The sequence below is a fragment of the Marmota monax genome, unplaced genomic scaffold (assembly GCF_021218885.2).
Source record: "Marmota monax isolate L192 unplaced genomic scaffold, Marmota_monax_Labrador192_F-V1.1 WCK01_AAM20220418_F8-fsc00017, whole genome shotgun sequence".
Classification (NCBI taxonomy): domain Eukaryota; kingdom Metazoa; phylum Chordata; class Mammalia; order Rodentia; family Sciuridae; genus Marmota; species Marmota monax.
This window is the reverse complement of record NW_026695241.1, coordinates 19,954,157-19,975,065: the sequence shown is the minus strand read 5'-3', so window position 1 is coordinate 19,975,065 and position 20,909 is coordinate 19,954,157. Positions and strand designations below refer to the sequence as shown.

Below are 20,909 nucleotides of genomic sequence, written 5' to 3'. Positions count from 1 at the left end.
TAATCTAAGCAATTCCTATTGCAGGTGAGTTGAAAGAGTGGTGAAGACCCTGACACATATGCCTTGCGGGTGTCTAAACATTATGCAAGGAGGCTCAAGACGCGTAGGAAGGCGGGGGCAGGTCGGGAAGGAAGTGACCGGGAAGGAGAAGCTCGGGGCGGCCTGGCAGCGGCCAGAGCCGAGGGCCGCTACCTCGGTGCGGCGGTACAGCGTGGCCTCCCCGAAGGCGCCGCGACCCAGGACGCGGATGGGGATGTAGTGCAGCTCCTCCTGCTCCGCCGCGCCGCCGCCGGCCCGCGGCCCCGGACTGGCGCTGGGCCCCGGGCCCGAGTCCCCGCCACCCCCGGACTCGCTTCCAAAGTCCGAGTTGATGGAGTCGCAGTGCCGCTCGTACTCGCCCAGAACCGACATGGCGGCGACCGCGGCTCCCCGGGACCGGCCTGCGTGTCCCAGGCGGCGCTGGCCAAGCAGCGTTTCACTTGGTTCTGACGCCGACCTGCGGTTCCGTCGGCCCCGCAGCCCTGCGAGTCTCCATGGTGGCTCCGGGGCCCTGACCCGGAAGCAGTTCTCGGCGTTTCCGGCCCAGCCAGGTTTCCCCCGCCTTTGCAGGCCCACTTGATTAGTTCAGCTGCCCGGGCTTCCCGCCCTCGGGGCCACGGGGAAAAGTGTGGCCTCGGGGTGGAGTTGGCGGGCGCGTGGTGAGAGCCGAGCGAAACCGCCCGGCTTTCGCAGAGTCAGGGCGTCACCGAAGGGGCACTCTCCGGCCTCAGCAACCGGCTTCCCTGCGTCCCTGGCCAGGTTCCCTTACTTCCTGGAAGTCCAGAGGTCTTCCAGTCTCGGCGTCAGACCCGCCGCAGGAATGGTGATTGGGAAGCGGTCCCTTCCAACGTTGGACAGCGCTCCTTTTTAAGAGATATTGTAATAATGATAGGATGTTGATAGCCTCCCGTCATCTCGGTCAGTGGGTCCAATTATTTTTCCTCGGACTACCTTTAGATTCCCTGGAATCTTCTTTACCACTACAAAAATTTTCAATCGACACTCTCCTCTCCCTTCTCGTTTTCTAGATTCAACATTCTCCTGTGGTGGTTTTTTTTTTTTTTTCCAAAGATCTTTGACCATCTGACCTCAAGAAGCGTTTTTTTGAGCACTAGATGCCAGACACATTTGGGAATGGAGAATCTGCAGTAAGATGCTCCCTGCCCTCATCAAGAAAATTGCAGCACATTGAGCAATAGTTTCATCAGTTATGCGACCTTGAGAAACTTCATATGGCCAAACTTTTTTTTTTTTTTTTTAATAAAATTGCAGAAATATGACCTACAGCACAGGGATGATGGCTAACATTTGTTGAGTGTTATGTTTTGGGCACTATACTAAATGTTTTGTTATCATGGCACTTAATCCTCACACTATTCTCATTTTACAGAAACTGAAATACAGAATGGCAAGTAAAACGTCCAATTGAGTGATCATTGTAACACAGCTAATTAAGAGGAGCTGGGAGGTCACACCTAGCAATCTGGCTCCAGAGCCATGAAAGGGTAGGATATAATGGAGCTTAAGAGGTCATGTGGCTTGAATCCAGAGTGCATGTGAGATAGAAGATACAATCTCTTCTCAGAGTTTGGGGTTTCCTATGGGAAATTATTGGATATTCTTAAGCAGATGACTAGTAACCATATATCTAACTTTTCTGGGGAAGTCCCTATTTATGTAATCTTTCCCCCAGCATAATGAATAAAGCTTTTTTGTTGTGATGCTAGGGATTAGACCACAGGCTCATACAGGCTAAGCAAGTGCTCTAACACTGAGCTACATCCCCAGCCTTTTTTATTTCAAGATAGGTTCTAAATTGACCTTGAATTTACAATCTTCCTGCCTTAGCCTCCAGAGTAGCTGAGATTACAGGGGTAATAAAGCCTTCTTTTGCATGAACATCCAGCTCAGATACTAACTATGGGCACCTTGGATTGGATTAGACCCAAATGATGAACATGCAGAGGATGAAAACTGGAGGCAAACAGACAAGTTACAAGGCAATGTATATTCTAAGAACAGGTTCTGAGATAGTATCAGTGAGTGAAGAGAAGGTTTAGATTTAAGAAATCTATCAGTTGGGATATTATTGGTAAAGTAAATGTAACACAGCCATCATACTTTATGACATCACTCCTTATTTTTTTCAGAATGCTTACCTATAAAATGCTGATGTCTTGTTTATTATCTCCACTCATTGGACTATAAGCTCCACGAGAACCTGGATTTTGCTCTCTTGTTCAAGACTATATATGTATATAATCAGTGCCTAGAAAAGTGCTTGGCATTGTAATAGAGGCTCAAAAATTACTTGTTGAATAAATATCAGATTATTATCCCATATGTATGTAACATTTAAAATTTTTTTTTAGTTGTAGATAGACACAATATCTCGATTGATTGATTGATTGATTGCTGAGGATTGAACCCAGGGCCTCACACCTGTGAGGCAAGCACTCTACCACTGAGCTATGGCCCCAGTCCGTATGAAACATTTTTTAAAAACCAAAATGTAAGACTCCTTGACTGATAACTCATTAGTTTTGTTGGTTTCATCTCAGGGATCTAGATTTTACAAGTATTTTTTATTTCAATTAATTCATTTAACAAATATGTGCCAGCTTCTGGGAAATCACACAGAAAAAAATACAGTTTTTTTCTCATGGAGCATCTAGTCCCTATGCAGAAAATAACCAGGCAATCACAACAGTTTGCATAAATGCTATAAAAATACAACATTCTAGAAAGGTATTTTGGAGAGGCATCTTCCCAAGCCAAATTTACTCGGTGTGAAGGCTTCCTGGAGGAACAGTCAAAGCATTAAGTCAGAGATTAGCTAAGCAAAGTAGGGAGATCGTTTTAGTTAGATACCATTTCATATTTCTATTGGAAGGCACTTTGAAGATAGACATAACTCTCATTTAACCAGATTTATATATACTCTATAGCTTGGCTTAACTGTTAATTCTGTTAATCTATTAATTTTGTTTAACAGACTAGGTGTTCATTTTTTTTTTTTTTTGAGGGGGAGGCTGAAAGAATAGAAAAAAATAATTAAAATCAGAAGTGTTGACTTTCATTCTGAGAAATTCAGTAGGTTTTAGCCACAACTTAAAAATTCATTTTTCCAAACCAGGAGTGGTGGTATGCGCCTGGAATCCCAGTGGCTCAAGAGGTTGAGGCAGAAGGGTCCCAAATTCAAAGCCAGCTTTAGCAATTTAGCCAGGCCCTAAACAACTTATTGAGACCCTGTCTCAAATAAAAAAAGGGATGGGGACGTGGGCCCAGTGGTTGAGCACCTTTGGGTGAATATCCCTAGCACCTTTCCAATGAGGAAATAGTTTTTCTATAATTAACTGGCCTAAAATTGTGAACTATTCTAGTTCACAATTGTGAACTATTCTAGTTCACAATTGTGAACTATTCTTAAGCTTAGATATCATAAGCTTAAGAGAAAAATGTCCTGTTGCATACAGAACACAGTCATGCCAAATTCTTCATTATACTGGATATAACTGAAACTAACCATCTGACTTTGAATATTAAATCCAGAAACATGCAACATTTGTAATTAAAGTGTAATTGATTAGAAGGTATCCTTGGTCAAAACAGACTATTTTCATATTTTAACAAACGAATAGTTATCATGTATTGCTGAAGTTACCCAATTTGTGGATGGCAGACTTCAAGAAGCAACAGTGTTACTCTAAAGATTAAAGAATCCACCAAAGACCAAGCAAGGTATAAACCTATACTGCATGTATGCTAAAGCAGTTGCTAGCTCCATCTACTAAAAACTTGAATTGTGGCTCCTCTGAATGGAGATGTGCTGTAGTTGTAAAAAACACACTGGGTTTCAAAGACTTTACGTGAAAAGCAATATAAACTACTTTAATCATTTTTTTAGATGACTGTATGTTATAAAACATAATAACATTCTCAACAGTTAAATTTAAATAATAAATTTACCTATTTCTTTTCGCTTTTTTAATATAGCTAGGAAATTTTAAATTATACATGTGACTCACATATAGGACACCAATGTAGTAGACGGAATCAATAATTTACAAAATATGTATTACCATATGGCAAGTATATAATACTACTGATACTATTAAATTCATTTGTAAGTTTTGCTGAATTCATTTATAATTCATGTTCTCTAAAATATCAGTAAGAAACAAAACATTTTTTTTTAGAAACAAAACATTTTTGATGTTAAAATATATTTTTTTAATACTTATTTTTTAGTTTTCGGTGGGCACAACATCTTTGTTTGTATGTGGTGCTGAGGATCGAACCCAGGCCGCACGTATGCCAGGCGAGCGCGCTACCGCTTGAGCCACATCCCCAGCCCTGATGTTAAAATATTTATACCTAAATACTGGGAACCACTATTAAACTGGACTCATAGTAGATTATGGTGCCACTAATAAATTTTGTCTGGTTTTTGGAAGAATGGAGGTAAAGGATAAATAAGAGGTAAGTGAATGTACAAAGCACTTTTTGTTGGCTCTTGTAAAAAAGGTTTATGGAAAAACAAACAAACAAAAATCAATGAACTGTCAAGTGAAAGCAAAGGAGACAAACAGCCTTTGCCTCCTGTAGTGGGAGTTTACATAGACATGATGGGCCAAAAAAGCAAGTCCCAGGGGGTTCTAAATTGGGTGAGATATTTCAGGAATAAAGACAAGGAAGAAGCCTCCATAGAGGGTAATTCCAACAGCAATTTCCAAAAAAGAAGGTACAGAGAATGTCTGGCTTACATCTGGTCTTTCTGAAAACATATATATGCATATATAAAAACATATGCAACTATGTACACACATATACATACATGCATATATATTTAAGGATTATTAGTTTATACATGACTTACATTATATACATATGATTTTTATATAAGTTATATAACAAAATTTTACTAGCTCATCTAAACTATGAAGTAAATTAAGAACATTATTTTTTCTCTTATCAGGTGTAATTTGCTATACTTTAAAACTAAGGAATATGGAGGAATTATTGTTAATCCAAAGAGGTATTCAAAAGTAACAGAAAAAATATACACCTAAAATGGTTTCTGCTAGCATTTATTTGAGAAAATTTACACAAAACCCCCAATTCAACACAAGTAAATCTGTATATATCCCACATGCCTTTTCCATTAAACAAACAGAAAATGGCTTTGACAGGGGTTCATGACAATGGTATGACAAAGTTTATTTAGAACTGAATTGTTCCCACTTATACAGATCATTCTGAATAAAAAATGGAGGAAAGCAGATAACATCCCTTTTTTTAAAGCTTATTTGCTCTTGTACTAGCCTGTTTTCAAAGGCAAATATTTTTACCTTTTAGATAAAAGCAAGGCATAATATTAACTTTTAAACCCAAAGCACAAATGTTCATGGTGGTATTTTTGGCATGAGTAAAAGGAAGGAACATTAAAGAATTTCAGTTCCACAAAGTTTCAGTTTGGAGTCACTTGGAAACAAAAGCATCAGCAAAATAAAACATTCTCTCCTCTCCTCTCCTATCTTCTTCTTTGATATTTTTCAGAGTAGAAAACCATAACTAATAGAAGCTTTCACTGCTTCTAAAAAAGGGGAAGGCACCAGTCAGAAATATGAGTTTCTTATTAGGCTAATGGTACAGGCTAGGATTTTATATTTAAAAGTTTAAGGATGGAACTTAATCCACTAGTTTATTTTTTTCTCTACTTGGATGCATACTGTCTTTTAATATCAGTAGTGCTACAGACTTTCTCAACATCTGCTGTCCCTATGGCAAGGAAATTACTGCCAAATTCTCCGAAGCAGCAACTATCCCTTCTTAACAGCAGATGGCAATGTTGCTCAAGTTGGCTGGTGAGAGCTTATTGCTGCCCAGGAGTTTTTTTTTTTTTTTAAAGCTTTCATATTCATAGTAATTAGAACACTGATTAGCCTGAGATTTTAACATAAATCATGCCCTCTTTAGCCTTCACATTTTATCCATGTCATCACAGCAGTGTTATTTGATAATTTTCATATTCTGCTTCTTAACTGCAAGTGACATGAATCTAAGTCCAGTAATTCTTACCATTCAATTAGACAAGCTTTGTAACAATTAGCAGGGTTAAAAAGAGATTCCAGAAAGAAAGAACTCCTTCCTACTTTCCTAGGAGAAGCTGGAAAGATTTCAAGTGATAGCTTTCCTGTTTATGAACATCATCACTTGTATCCACTCTGTGGGCAGGTATGTGTATATGTGTGAGTTCCTGGGGCTTCACACATCCAAGGAGAGGATTCTACCCCAACTCCATATTTTCTCTTTTTTACATTAGTATGGACTTTTAGGCATCTCACACTCCCACAAGTAATTTTTGGCTTTACTTTCAGAACATGTATTTTCAAGTATTTACTCTTTCCATGATCCTCCTAGATACCTATTTTAATACCTCCTATGTCTCAATTCTCTAGAAAGAGTACATAATGACAGGAACTAAGTCAATAATTGGGCATGCAAGAAGAGATGATAAATTTTACTTACTTTTCCTTGGTGGAAGTGATGTTAAAAATTCAAGCAACCACACATCTGATACTTGTATCTAGGTAAATAAGAAACTCTCGAAACTAAACAGTAAAAATAATGATCCAATTAGAAAATGGGCAAAAAGACATAAACATTTCATCGAAGAGGATAATACAAATCACAAGCAAGCACATGAAAAATGTTCAACATCATTAGCCATTAGAAAAATGCAAATGAAAATCATAATGAGATGTTATACACAGCTATTCAAATGGCTAAAATTAAAAAAAATAGTAATACCACCAAATATTGGTAAGGATGAAGAGAAACTCATCAGTGATACTCTGCTGGTGGAAATGTAAAACGGTACAGCCACTCTGGAAAGAGTAGGGAAATTTCTTACATAACTAAATGTGCTTACCACAGAACCTAGCAATTGCTCTTTCTGGGCATTTATTCCGGAGAAATAAATATTTATGTTCATCTGAAAACCTATACACAAAAATTCACAGAAGCTTTATTACTAAGGACCTAAAACTGAAAACAATCCATCAGTCCTTCAGTGGATGAAACTGTGTGGTACATCTATAATCACAGAATATTATTCAGCAATAAAAAGGAATAAACTATTGATAAAATGTAACAACTTGGATGGATATCATGGGAATTATGGTGAGTAAAAAAAGTAAATCTCAAAAGGTCACATTCTAATGGTTCTATTTATGTACCATTTTTGAAACAACAAAATTATAGTGATGGTAAACAGGTTAGTGGTAGCCAGAGTTTGGGGTAAAGGGGCATATAGAAGGGAGGTAGCTGTGGCTATAAAAGGGCAATATGAGGAATCCATGTGATGAAACTGTACTATAGCTTGTGATGGTCTCATGACCCTAAACACATGATAAAACTGCATGGAACTAAGTACACATACACAAAAAGAAAAAAAAATTCAAGCAGTTGAGCACAAATATTTTAATTGTCTAAAATGAGATTTTTTTTTTAAGAAGTTATCTACAGTTCTGAGCTCACTTTTATAAGGTATCACATTCACGACCCTTGTAAGAGACATAAAATTATGAAAGGATATCACCAGAAGCTATGTAAACATTTCAGCTAAGGGCCAGGATGTTTTTAGAAGGAAACCCAAAGAGGACAATCAGTATGAAACAAGTTCAACATGGTCATACAAATCGTAGTAAAAGAACTAAAGTGAAAGCCCAAGCTGGTGAGCAAGTGGGAGAAGGAAAGCAAACATGGTTCAAATAGATCACGTGAGGAAACCCAAGACAAATGCTGACTTTGGCATTATCTAGGTAACCCCTATTTTTTGTCATGGGTGACTCTAATAATAGTCCTATTGTTGCAAAACCAGTCCAAATCCTACCGAGTTAAAAAGAAGTCCCTCATTGACTTGTTGAGTGTAGGAGTACCCCAAGTCCTCCCAAAAAAGATCAGTTCTGGCAAGAAAGCTTCAGCGTGCCTTCATGGTGCTGTTAATAGGATGCCTTAGGCCAGGCACGTCCCAGCGATGTTCTGCTGGCTGAGATTCATGAGGGAGGAGGAGATTTGGTCTCATTACTCAATTAACTTCTTGGCCTTGAAGAAGCGACGAAGGTAGAAGACCTGCCAGGTGGCTAGTCCGATAAGGCAGAACATTGAAAAGATGCTGAAGTACAGGACTCGAGTGTTTGTTGACTCTAAAAGACAAAAAGCATTGTAAATATAAATGTAATGAAGTAAGCCTGCTTACTAGGAGAAGGAAGGAAGGGAGGAAGGGAGGAAGGGAGGAAGGGAGGGAGGGAGGAAGGAAGGAAGGAAGGAAGGAAGGAAGGAAGGAAGGAAGGAAGGTCCTTACTAGGACCTGGAAGGAAGGAAGGAAGGAAGGAAGGAAGGAAGGAAGGAAGGAAGGAAGATAATTCTATTTATAAATGCTAAAAACTACAAAGATTAGTTCTATCTATCTGACAAACTATAAGCCAACGAGAGAATATGATCAAATGCATCACAGAAGAAAATTCCACTCTTAACAATGTTGATTTACTTAATACAGCACTGAAACAAGCAATTTTTCTTTCATAAACCCCACTTCTGAAAAACTGAGAAAAGGGTACACCAAAATTTAATGTTTGGGGATTTGTCTCCTTTATGGTTTACTTATTGAGAAATAAGAGATGCCTTCCTCTCACCATTGGTATCACGCATTTCCTCCTCTCGCTTCTTCATGTAGGCAAAATCATTAACAATAGATTCTGAAAGGTCTTCTAGGCGTCTTAGCTCTACCTCTAATGGTTTGAGCTTCTCAACTTTTGCAATCTGGAAAAGAAAGAAATTAAGAAAACACTGCTCTGGTCAAGAACACAAAGCAACACAAGAATCTTTTTAGAAGCTTACCAGGCTTAGATCCTCTTATCAATCATCCTAATAGATTTTAAAATCTGGCCTTCCACCTTTCCCTATTAACTACTTACATCTTTCCATCTCGGATTTTCAAAAAATACTCTAATTTTTATGATTTCTTTGTAAATATAATATGGTAGGCTGTAAAGTAAGATATACTGTTTTCCCTAAACTTCTGACTTTAATAAAGCATGTTACTTTTACCCTTCCACTTGTGTCTAGGAAAGAGATAGTATTATTAGTATAATAAATGTGAGTTGTAAAAATCAATCCTAGTTTTAGAAGAAAAAAATAAATCACCGAATTCCCAATAATACACAAGAATGAGAAAGTAGATATTAATTACTACAGCATTAAGATAATAACTCAAAATACAAAATTACAGAATTCTGGTTTGCTTACTTTTTTTTTAAGTGCTGGAGATTGAACAGAGGGAGGGCCTTGAACACATTAGGCAAGCTGTCTAATCTGAGTCCATGGTTTGTTCACATTAATCCTATAACTTTAAGGTTTATTTTAGAACTCAGAGCCACAATGAATCCTACATTTACTCAAAAATATTGCACTAAGTTTTTTAGTTTATTTCTTTATTTTTTGCAGTGCCGGGGATTGATATCAGGGTACTCGACCACTGAGATATATTCACAGTCCTTTTTGAGACAGAGGCTCGAGAAGTTGCTGAGGCTGGTCTCAAACTTGTGATCCTCCTGCCTCAGCCTCTGAGTGCTAGAATTACAGGCATGTATGACTGTGCCCTTTAAGAATGACACACCAGTTATAATAGAAATCTCTAAGGATGTCCACGCATACTGAGGAATGAAGGATGTGAGAAAGGCTATCCAATAACTAGAGGCATAAATCACATGAGCAAGGATTTCATTATTATATGCTGTTTTATCAATTTTAGCTTTTTTTTTTTGGTGGTGGTGGTAGGAATAGAACCCAGGGACACGCTACCACTGAGCTACATACCCAGCCCCTTTTAAAATTTTGAGATAAGGTATCCTGAAGTTGCTGAATCTGGCCTTGAACTTGCGATTCTCCTGTCTCAGCCTCCTGAGTTGCAGGGATTAAGGTATGTGCTACCTCCCTTCTCCTATCACTGCTGCCCCAGGGGAAATCCTGGACTCAAGTAATCCTTCTGCCTCAGAAGGATTACTCCCAAGTAGTTGCAACTATAGGTACATGCCACACCCAATTCACGAAACCTTTAAGATGGATAAACCACCAGAGCCTCCAAGATCTTGAAACTCATATGTACCAGTTGCTCCTAAGTTTTGTCCACAGTGGGATTTCTTCATAACTCTTTCTCTGTATCTGCTTGTTTATTTCCTACTCCCTATTTACCACAAATTGTCTATGGAATACCCACTTTTTTCCTTTGTCCAATTTATCTTCCTTGTTCTTTCTCTCTCTTAAATGTTAACAGCAGTTTATATGGGATGAGTGGGAAGATTTAAGGGTAACTTTTGTATTTTCTGTTTACCTGTACTCTTCCTTAAATGTGTGAAGAACAAGAAAACAATTAAAATAAAACTAGAACCTGCTATTAAGATAGGGATAGAAAGTCAGGTATGATAGCGCATACTTGTAATCCCAGCTCCTCGTGAGGCTGAAACAGGAGGATTGCAAATTTGAGGCTGGTCTCAGCAACTTTTGGTGAGATCCTCCCTCAAAATAAAAAATAAAAAGGACTTGGGATGTAGCAAAGTGCTAGAGATTCCCTGGATTCAATCCCCAGTCCTACCAATATCCCCTCTCTCTCACACATATACATACACGATAGAAAAACTGAGTTTATATTTAAAGTACACAAAAACATGGTGACAGATTTGTGATTTTGTTCCACTGTATACATATTTTCTTACGTCTGCAAAATGTTGGCTAGGGTTAATAATGTGATTGGCAGCTGCAGAACAGTTTATCTGAATACAAGATTTAACCAATGGCTAATGTACTGAGCTAACTTTCCTAGCTGAATGCCCAAATGCCAAGTATACCATTAGCAGATATATATCTGTTGTATGATTTCATATAAGGCTATAGAGCAAAAAAATATAAAAATTTAAAAATCATCCCTAGGGAAAAAGACATAAATATATAAGGTATATAATAAGCTGAACCTTAATCTGTTTAACAATTTCCCTCCTGCTCTATACTTTCCCTTCAAAGCTTCCTGAATGAGATAGTATAATGACACGACATGAAACTTCTTAGACATAATTTATTTAAGGCTGCTTATATAGAAACTTGCAAAAGGAACTGGAAGTGAAACTATGGCTGTGCCTCTGCCAGCTGAAAATAATATATTTTTTGTTAGATGACAAGATCCAAAGCCTAAAACCCAAAAAGGCAAGACAGAATTAAACCTGGTACTGAGGGTGGCTTTTGTAAGTTATAACCCAAAAAATTTATTCCAAGTGCTTTTCCAACATTCATTTATTTTTAGTTGTATAATCAACATATACACATGTTCTCCTGCCAAAACTTTTTAACTATTCAGAAGCAAAGAAAATAAAAACCAAAAGTCTATTTTGTTAGTTCTTCAATTCCTAAATTCCCACATTCTTTTTCAGAGTTAACAGTGGTTATGAACTTGGTATCTATTTTTGCAGATCTTGTTAAAATACGCATTATTTATGTTTTGTATCTATATAAACCCTCTTCTAGTGTAGGTGTTACTCTGGACTCTTTGCCTCTATTCATAAGAAAATAGTCCAATATCTATCTTCTAAATCAATTTTATTTCCTCAATGAAATCTACATTGAATCCCATTCTTCCTTCAGGAAATTATTTTCAAACTATCCCACTATTTATTAGTGGAACAAAGATCCCATTTCTTAAAAAAAAATTAGTTCCCTAAATAACTACTTTGCTATTGGTATTAATTTAAAATCTAGAAAACTTAAAGAAACCCCAAGAGTGTAAAATAATATTGCAAACTAACTTGCCACTGCAACCATCTAACACTCCAAGGATACTCAGTGGTAAATTCCAACCATGGTTATACTTCTATGTTTAATCCTAGAAATCAAAATAATATTGGAAAGGAATCAAGGAACAAAAAACAGTTCCAACAACTAAACTCTGAGTGACTCGGCAAACAAATGGTGTTAAGTAAAGTCATCTGCCTTCCACATGTGAGAGCATAGTAAGAAGACAGCAGTCTGCAACCCAGAAGTGGGCCCTCACCAGAGCCTGACTGTGCTGTCAACCTGGTCTTGGACTTCCTAACCTTCAGAACTACAAGAAACAAATTTACTATTTTAAAACGGAAAACAACTAAAAAGTAATTATATCCAAGAACAAAAATAAAACAAAATAAAGAGTAAAGAGGAAGAGGGAATTCGTAATTCTAAAGCTATTTGGTTATGCAAGGAAACCATTATACTGAATTAAAAATTGATAAGTAAATAAAAAAGGCCTGAAAGATTATAACTGATAGATGGGGAGGAAAGGGAAAGAAGCAAATAGGCACACATCAAGTTAAGAAGAGGGTGGTAAAAAAACTTTTCATTACAAGAAAAATTTAGAATTAGTAATAGACTTTTATGATCAGTTTACAAGAAGTATAAAATTTTGCGGTTTTTTTTTTTTTTTTTTTGAGATCAAACCCCCATGACCTTATGAATGCTAAGCAAATGCTCTACCACTAGGCTACAACCCCAACCCATTTTTACTCTGTTTTAACCTTTAAAGAACATCATAACAACAATATAGTTTGAGTGCTTAGGGTGTGCAAGACACAAAGCTAAATTACCACATTAAGCTCACTGGTAGAAAGTCTCACATGTAAAGCTTTAATTAAAAAGCATCATGTATTGACTTCTACTACCAAGATATACATTAAGAACAGAATGGAGGGCTGGGGATGTGGCTCAAGCGATAGCGCGCTCGCCTGGCATGCGTGCGGCCCGGGTTCAATCCTCAGCACTACACACAAACAAAGATGTTGTGTCCGCCGAAAACTAAAAAAATAAATATTAAAAAAATTCTCTCTCTCCCTCCTCTCTTTAAAAAAAAAAAAGAACAGAATGGAAAGAAAGTAGCAAGAGACTGACTCTAACTAGGAAAATAAGGGAAAACTTAACAGAAGTTAAGCTGGGTCTCACAAATTGGGAGAGGATTTTGAAAGAGATGAGAAGGACATTCAAGGTAGAGAGGAACCAGTAAGCCAAAACATGGAGGGGAGAGTGTAGGCCTTGCTTTGGAGACTACATAAAGAGTCTGATATGCTGGAAGCTAGAATAGTTGGTGCAGGTACACACATTTATACAACATACTCTTTTATGTTTAGGAGAAGGTGGTGTGATAATAGCAAATAAATGGCCCAAAAGTCAGATTGGAGATACAAATGGGGAAAGAGATGAAAAAAGCAGTATAATGAATGACACCGATTAATACATACTCAGATTGTGGTATTTTATATCTTATGATCTCATTTAATCCCATAACCCCAGAAAGTATTATCTGTAAGTTTTCAGATGAGGAAACTAAGGCTCAAATATATTAAATAACTTCCCAAGGTTGGTATGGTAGTGCTAGGACTGAAATCCAAGTCTATCTGAGTAGATACTTCACTCTATAGGTAGAAATTAGACAAAGAAAATTATAAAACTACACTGAAATTTTCCTGAATCAAAAGTGAAGCAAACAAGCTACTAGGCCACAAGGATCTAAATAAGTTGTCCAGTTGGTCTGACTAATGAACTTCTTCACCTTCCCCCACTACCATTTTTGTAGGCAATAGAGTAAAAATTTAAAACAAATTCTACGTAATTATTCTGAAAACTCTCCTCACTTGCCCAGAACTAAGTATCTGTCATCAGTGAATAGCATCAAGAATCTTTATGTAACAATCAGTACAAAAGTTTAAAAAGAAAACCTCAATTTCAAAATCCCCACTTACTGTTCTACTCTTCAAAACATTTTACCTGGAGGATACCAATTAGACATACTCCATGAAGGCAGGCCAGAGCACTTGCTTCTAGTTTACTTCTATCCCATGGCTAGAAGCATGAGATGTGTCTTGTAAAACATCTTGACAAAGGTGGGCCACATGACATGTGTACCACAGGTTTTCCACCAGAGGGTGGCATTCTCCTGGTGTGAATCAAAGGACTTCATTTTACAATGAGTGCCTCATTTCACAAATGAGGAAACTTTTTTTAAAAGAGTTCATAAAGTTTCTTGGCCCTTTAGGTGGCAGACCAGGATTAGCAGCACATCATGGTTACTTGACTCCCTACCCAAGGTCACCAAAGCATTTATTTAGCATCAAAACTGCAAAGCTCTGCTATAAAACACAAGAACAGAATCCTTAACTTCCAGAAGCATGCGCACTTAGCTGTTCTCAAATCCTACCTCTCTTCTGAAGGCCTTATCCATGTAGACTCCTTCAACCACTCCTGTCCACACCAACTTTCTCTAACATTAGATCACTTATATTGTGCCACATGACTAACAATCATACACTGTCATATTCACAAATTTGTTTTCACTTTTACCTTTTTCCCTCACAGTTTAGTCCCAGAAAATTTACAGCTAAATACCCAAAACACAGTAAACACTTCTACCACACCTGTTGATGTGGTCTTCTCTTCACCTAGTAGTTAAGTGCTGATGATTCCCTGACTCAAGCAAGTGCTTCCTGTGTGTGAAGAGCACTTCACATCTCTTTTCACTCAGCACTCATATTCCTGAGGCCCACTGCCTGAGAGAAAGCCCTCCCTACCACAATGTCTATCACACACATGTAGCAGTACGGGGGGCTGGGCTAAAATCTACTAACTGACCAACTATGTATCAGGTGCCTTATTCATGTTATTTCATTAACTTGTGTCAAGAAAGGGACTCTGGACCTAGTATATGGAAGCAGAGCTTCTCCTCTCTGAAGGCATTCAGAGAAACAGTTTTGGAATGTCTTCAGCTGTGGCTTCAATCAGTGCACTGTGTTTTGGTATATGTGTTGACAGCAAATAAAAGATTAACAGAACCCCTAGGCAAAACAGAACTTTGAAAATGCTGATATCCACAGCAAGAAGGGACATACACAGCTCAGGAATTAGAGGACGGGTCAGAGAATTACTTCTTTATGGGACAGTAACTGCCTTTATTCCCTTAACAGACAACAAGTCCCTGAAAGCAGCTACTCTACACAGTACAAATTAAGAAGAAATAGCTTGATTCACAAAATGAATCTAAAAGATGCTCCCCTGCCCCAGGAGACAAAAAGCAAGATAGTGGCTAGAAGTTCTTTTTCTTTTGCCTTTCCTTTTTTTTTTGGCAGTACTAGGGATGTTTCAAACCCAGAGACACTCTACCACTGAGCTACATCCCCAGCCCTTTTTAATTTTTATTCTTAGGGTCTCATTAAGTTGCCTAAGCTGGCCTTTAATTTGAAATCATCCTGCCTCAGCCTCCCAAGTAACTGAGATAAGAGAAGTGCACCACCTCACCCAGCCTAAGTTCTTAAAATACAACACAGGGAATCAAAAGTGTTTTATTTCTGAGGATATAAGAATTCATTTTCTTTTTCAAGCTACATGACTTTATGCTTCTTTACCATATGGCAAGCACTATGTCTTCCAAATAATATCATCTCACATTTGTATTGTGTTTATACAGCAATTTCAAGTGCATTAACTAAATCCTCCATAACATTTTAGATAGGTAATATAGTACTCCACCCAGCTATTAAAACAATAATTACTACTGAATTGTATAGGACCACGTGGGATTTCAGAATTATTAGTCCACATATGAGGAAGAGATGTGTTGAATGTGAGGAAAATTTTAAAAATGTATTATATCCATAACCCCAGCAACTTGGAAGGCTGAAGCAGGAGAACTGTAAGTCCAAGGCCAGCCTGGACAACTTAGCAAGACCCTGTCTCAAAATTTAAGAAGGGCTAGGGAATGCAGCTCAGTGGTAGAGTGCTTACTCATCACACACAAGGCCCTGGATTCAATCCCCAGTACTTAAAAAGAAAGAAAGAAAGAAATGTGCTGCCTTTCTAAATCTTAGTCGATGCCAAAGGATCAAAATCCTTTGAGCATAAAGGCTCTCCCTATCTGAAGAGCCTAAAATTAAATGCCTTGAACTCTAAATATGCTCGGTACTCTCTGGCAATTAACCAGGGAACAAAGTGCTTCTATTATCCATATTCTTATTACAGACATTATTAGTCCAGAAACTACTAACAGCTATTTCTAACAAACGTTCCATGGAATCACACACTGAAAAAAAGGACTGGTCTTTGACCTGTGTTATACCCGCCTCTCCTCCTCTGCCTCAGTCTGGTCTACTATTTGGGGGAAGGAGGCAGAGGGCTCATAAGGGAATGTAGTGGGGAGGAGTAGTGGGGGTTTAAGAAGCAGAACCTTAGAGCTGTGTTGTAATCATGTGCGTAAAGAAAGGCTTAAGATGTGCCAAATGTCCAAAGTAGGAAGCAGGCAAAGGAAGCAATGTGATTTCCTTTCTGCTAGGGATTCCCCTCTTGGGCTAAGCAGAAGGTAAAAAAAAAAAAAAAAAAAAAAAAAAAATACAGCCCCTTTGCCAGAGTTAATAAAACCCAAGGATAATGGGGTTCTAGGAGGTAAAGGGTCAAATCAGTGGTGTCCACATTCATTCTTTTGTAAAGATATAATAATGTCAAATGTTTTCAAGGGGGAACTAGGTCTCAAGTCTAATAGGGTATCAGGTGCTCTGTTACTTAAAAAATACCCATTAATGATAGTCACCATGTTGGAAAACAAAGTTACAACAGGGAAATTCATATAGTTGCTTGGAGAATAGCTCATGGTTGGGAATGGCAGCAGTAACCACAAGCTGAAAATCATTTTATCTACTCTTGCATAATACCTACAACTTTTTCTTAAGAGTTTTATATCTTACAACAGCACTTTAACATACATTATCTTATGTAAATATAATTAAGGCTCTTCTGAATCATAGAAGTTTAAAAAGATGTTTCAGTTTACTGTTTTTGTTTAAACATTTATTTTTTTTACTTGTAGCTGGACACCATGCCTTTATTTTATTTTTATGTGGTGCTGAGGATTGAACCCAGTACCTCACACATGCTAGGCAAGCACTCAACCTCTGAGACACAACCCCAGCTCTCATTTTACTCTTAAATTCAAACAAAGAGGCTCTCTTGCTTCTCTTATTTCTTTTACTTACACTAGCCTGGAGAACAAACAAGTCAAAGTCTCTACTGGGAATTATCTTCCAATCATTGCTGGATCATTTGCTCCTATCTATTGCCTCCAAATAACTCTTTCTGTTCAAGTGTCAAACACTTGAACAGGGAAAAGAGGAAAGACCTAGGGAGCTGCTATTGTTATACTACTACTTCCTGTTGCAGAAATAACCATTCACTTCCAATCTTCGTCCATTTTAGGATATTTCCCTTCTAGAGATCTGACCAAAGACAAAGCAACTTCTCTTGTTTGACAACTCCTAGAAAACTCTTCTAAAAGCTCTTAAAACAAATTTTCTTCACTTATTTAGTTTACATTCTACAAAAGTCACTTACATGTCCTATACTCCACTTATTCATGCCCCCAAAGACTGCTCAGGGACTGGGAAAGAAAACTCTTTATCTTTCTGTAAAGGTATTAGTTCTAGTGGTTTTTTCAAAGGTGCTCTGCATTTGTTTTTGTTTTTTTGCAGTACTGGAGATATAACCCAGGAGCATTCCACCACTGAGCCACACCCCAACCCTTTTAAATTTTATTTTGAGACAGGGTCTCACTAAGATGCAGAGTTGCAATCCTCCTGCCTCAGTCTCCAGAGTTAATGGGATTATAGGCATGACACTGCCCCTGGTTCAAATGTGCTCTTCAGCTGGGGGGGTAGTGCATGCCTGTAATCCCAGCAGCTTGAGAGGCTGAGCCAGGAGTTTAAAGCCAGCCTCAGCAACTTAGCAATAGATAATTCTAAATAAAATATAAAAAAGGGCTGGGGATGTGGCTCAGTGGCTAAGCGCCCCTGGGTTCAAATCCAGGCACCAAAAAAAAAGAGAAAGAAAGAAAAGTGCTCTTCATCTGAAGAATCATTTTGTGGTGCCCCCAAAGTCTCAAATAGAGATGAAAAAGCCTGTCACCCTTCTCCTTATCCCATGTATACTCCACTTCCCTGTCATTCAAACACATCAGTTTTAATTACTCTATAATATTTCCTTTCTACTCATTATCACTATCTCTTGCAGTTTTTTCTTCCCTCCCACTTTCTTTCTAAAATCATTACTACATATATCTGGTTTCTGCCTCAAGAGGTCGAATGGCATATGCTTGAGTGTGACATCTGTAAGGGACAGTTGGTTCAGTCCTTTGGTTGACAGAACAACCAGATTTACTATTTAAGGCCATTAATACAACTTTTTGTATTAATAAAATCATAGCTGGTTGTCACATGACTGCTGAGAAAAACGCAGCCTTCTGGACAAAGCATAGCCTGTTGGCCTGACACAGAATCTGACGGCACAGCATGCTGCCTCCTCTGGCTGTGGCGGCAGAACATACCTCTTCGTAATTTTTTGCCTCCACTCCATGCTTCATGTCTAGGATCACGAGTTGGTCAGGTATCCGCCCTGTCCCTGAGAAAGAAATCAAAAGAATCATTGTGCAGAATATTTTAAATTCCGGGAAATCACCCACCCACCTCCCTCTCCCTCACCCCTATCCTCTCAATAGAGGGAAACAGACACAACTCCTCCCCCTACTCAGCTGCAAAAAATTCCTGGCTCTGGCTAAAATCACAAACATTCCAGACAAAGCCTCTATCTGTGTGGGGTGCCGGAAAGCAAAGAGAACATGCTGCTGGCAAACATCTCAGAGCAGGCACGACACAAGATTCTGCTACTGGTACTACAGAGGAATAGAATAGGAGAAGAAAAAACACACAGGCTTTTCAACTGGAAAATAAAACTCAAAAATCACAACCCTGTGAAATTGACTGGCATACCGATCAGTAGGAAGTGAGTACCAACTTAGGCTGAAAATGCACATTTCCACATCTGAAAAGAATGCCTGTTAAATTTTGAAAGCAAGTCATGCTCAATTAGGATTACTGAGTATATGCTAACTTTGAATTTATTTAACACAAATCTGAGTATTGAAAAGAATATAGGTTTTTATCTAATATTCCATTTTAAGTCAAATGTTCTGATCAATGTAAGGTTTATTTTAATAGATGAATAAAATGTTATAAGGTTATTCCCACTAAATCCTTAAAGGAGTTAGTTATAATTAAAAAAAAAAAACTTGACAGGAAGCACAATTCTCAGGGATGTTTCTTAGAAAGAAAATTTCTATTGGGATAATAGGGCCAACAACATATTTGTATTAGAAAAATTAACTATTTCCAGTGTGACCAAAAAGGAATTCTATGATGGCACATACCTGTAATATTATCTACTCAAAAGGCTAGGGCAGAGAATCCCAAGTTCAAGGCCAGCCTGGGCAACTTAGGAGAAGACACTGCCAGTGGCAGCGTGCCTCTGGGTTCAATCCCTAGTACTGCCCCCCACCAACCTAACCTTTTATTTATTTCTTTGTTTGTTTATTTATTTTTTTTAAGTTGTAGATGGACACAATACCTTTATTTATTTATTTTTATGTAGTGCTGAGGATCAAACCCAGTGCCTCACAGGTGCTAGGCAAGTGCTCTAGCACTGAACCACAACCCTAGCTCCTCAATCTAACCTTAAATCACTGAGTAAGAGAGGAAAGGGAACAACTCAAAGAGCCCTAAGAAACCATTTGGTTCAAATTCCTTGGATTTCATCTATTTATAAAACTAAAAAACACCTGTATGAAATCAGAGGTTTTGGGAAACAGTGCCACTTAAGAACTGAGGTCTTTAAGAGCAAAAGTCACAGGGGATGGTACTCCACCCTCTACTGCTTGAGAGACACTGAAAGTTTTCTGAAATGGACTGAAGTCAATTTAAAAAATTACTCATTGAGCCAGGAGTGGAGGCACAAGCTTACAATCCCAGCAGCAACTCAGGAACCTGAGGCAGGCATGAGGATTGCAAATTCAAGGTCAGACTCAGCAACTTAGTGAGATCCTGTCTCAAAATAAAAAGTCTTTTTTTTTTTTTTTTTAAAGGCTGGGGATATGACTAAGTGATAGAGCATCTCTGGGTTTAATCCCCAGTACCCCCCACTCCCCCAAAAAACTACTCACTGAGGACTCACTTGGAACTAGAACTGTGCTGAAAGACTCTCAAAAGGTATACTCTCTGCCTTCAAATAATTCAGTGAGGATCTAAGACATCCATATATATAACAGCAAAGCACTGTAAAATTTTGAGCCAAAACAACTGGCTCAAATAATCCCTGCTGTGAAGGAAAGGTAAGAGGTGAGCTGTGGACTGCCTGCACTGAGAAGGGAGTACCTGGGCCCAATGCAGGGGTGCATACCTATAATCCCAGCAGCTGGAGTGGCTGAGGCAGGCAGATTGCATGCCTCAGCAACTCAGCGAGACCTTGTCTCTAAGTAAAATATAAAAAAGGGCTGGAGTTATGACTCAGTGGTTAAGCCCCCCTAGATTCATCCCTCCTGGTACCAAAAAAAGAAAAAAGAGACGGGAATACCTGAAGGTAAGACTCAAGCAAAATATTCTAGACAGAAGGAAAGCATGGACAAAGGCTCAGATAATGGAAATCAGTATGTCATGTTTAAGACAGTAAATAACTTATTTTGGATAGACTAGAAAGATAAATTTGAAAGCAAGAGAAATATACAGGAAGATTAAGACAAGTCATGATGATTTCTAAGCATTAAACCAACAATCTCCAAGCAAATCAAACATGGCACCCAGAGTAGTCTCTTCTCCCCTAATCTGAATGTAATAAAGATTATGACATCACCCACAGAAGATGTTAGACAAACTTTTGCCTTTCTGTCTTCATTTAAAAAGCTGTGAAACACAAGTAGCTTCTAGCCT

At 38.3% G+C, this 20,909-nt stretch overlaps 2 protein-coding genes and 1 long non-coding RNA gene across 3 annotated transcripts in view; 1 reads left to right on the top strand and 2 right to left on the bottom strand.

Annotated features, from left to right (window-relative positions):
• The window catches only part of Nek9 (NIMA related kinase 9), a 40,157-nt gene extending 39,595 nt beyond the window's left edge, over positions 1 to 562 (bottom strand). Inside the window, exon 1 of the mRNA XM_046440839.2 lies at positions 193 to 562. Coding sequence (XP_046296795.1) covers positions 193 to 411 — 219 coding nt within the window. The 5' untranslated portion in view covers positions 412 to 562. The remainder of the gene's footprint in view (positions 1 to 192) is intronic.
• Positions 563 to 579: 17 nt separating this feature from the next.
• Positions 580 to 1,921, top strand: LOC131424019 (uncharacterized). Its single transcript, XR_009226390.1, has 2 exons — positions 580 to 957; positions 1,068 to 1,921. It is a non-coding gene; the product is annotated as an uncharacterized LOC131424019 (long non-coding RNA).
• A 3,192-nt stretch (positions 1,922 to 5,113) lies between these two features.
• Tmed10 (transmembrane p24 trafficking protein 10) overlaps positions 5,114 to 20,909 on the bottom strand; it is a 38,383-nt gene continuing 22,587 nt past the window's right edge. The window contains exons 3-5 of the mRNA XM_046440838.2: positions 18,479 to 18,552; positions 8,739 to 8,865; positions 5,114 to 8,249 (exon numbers count right to left, since the gene is read on the bottom strand). Coding sequence (XP_046296794.1) covers positions 8,128 to 8,249; positions 8,739 to 8,865; positions 18,479 to 18,552 — 323 coding nt within the window. The 3' untranslated portion in view covers positions 5,114 to 8,127. The remainder of the gene's footprint in view (positions 8,250 to 8,738; positions 8,866 to 18,478; positions 18,553 to 20,909) is intronic.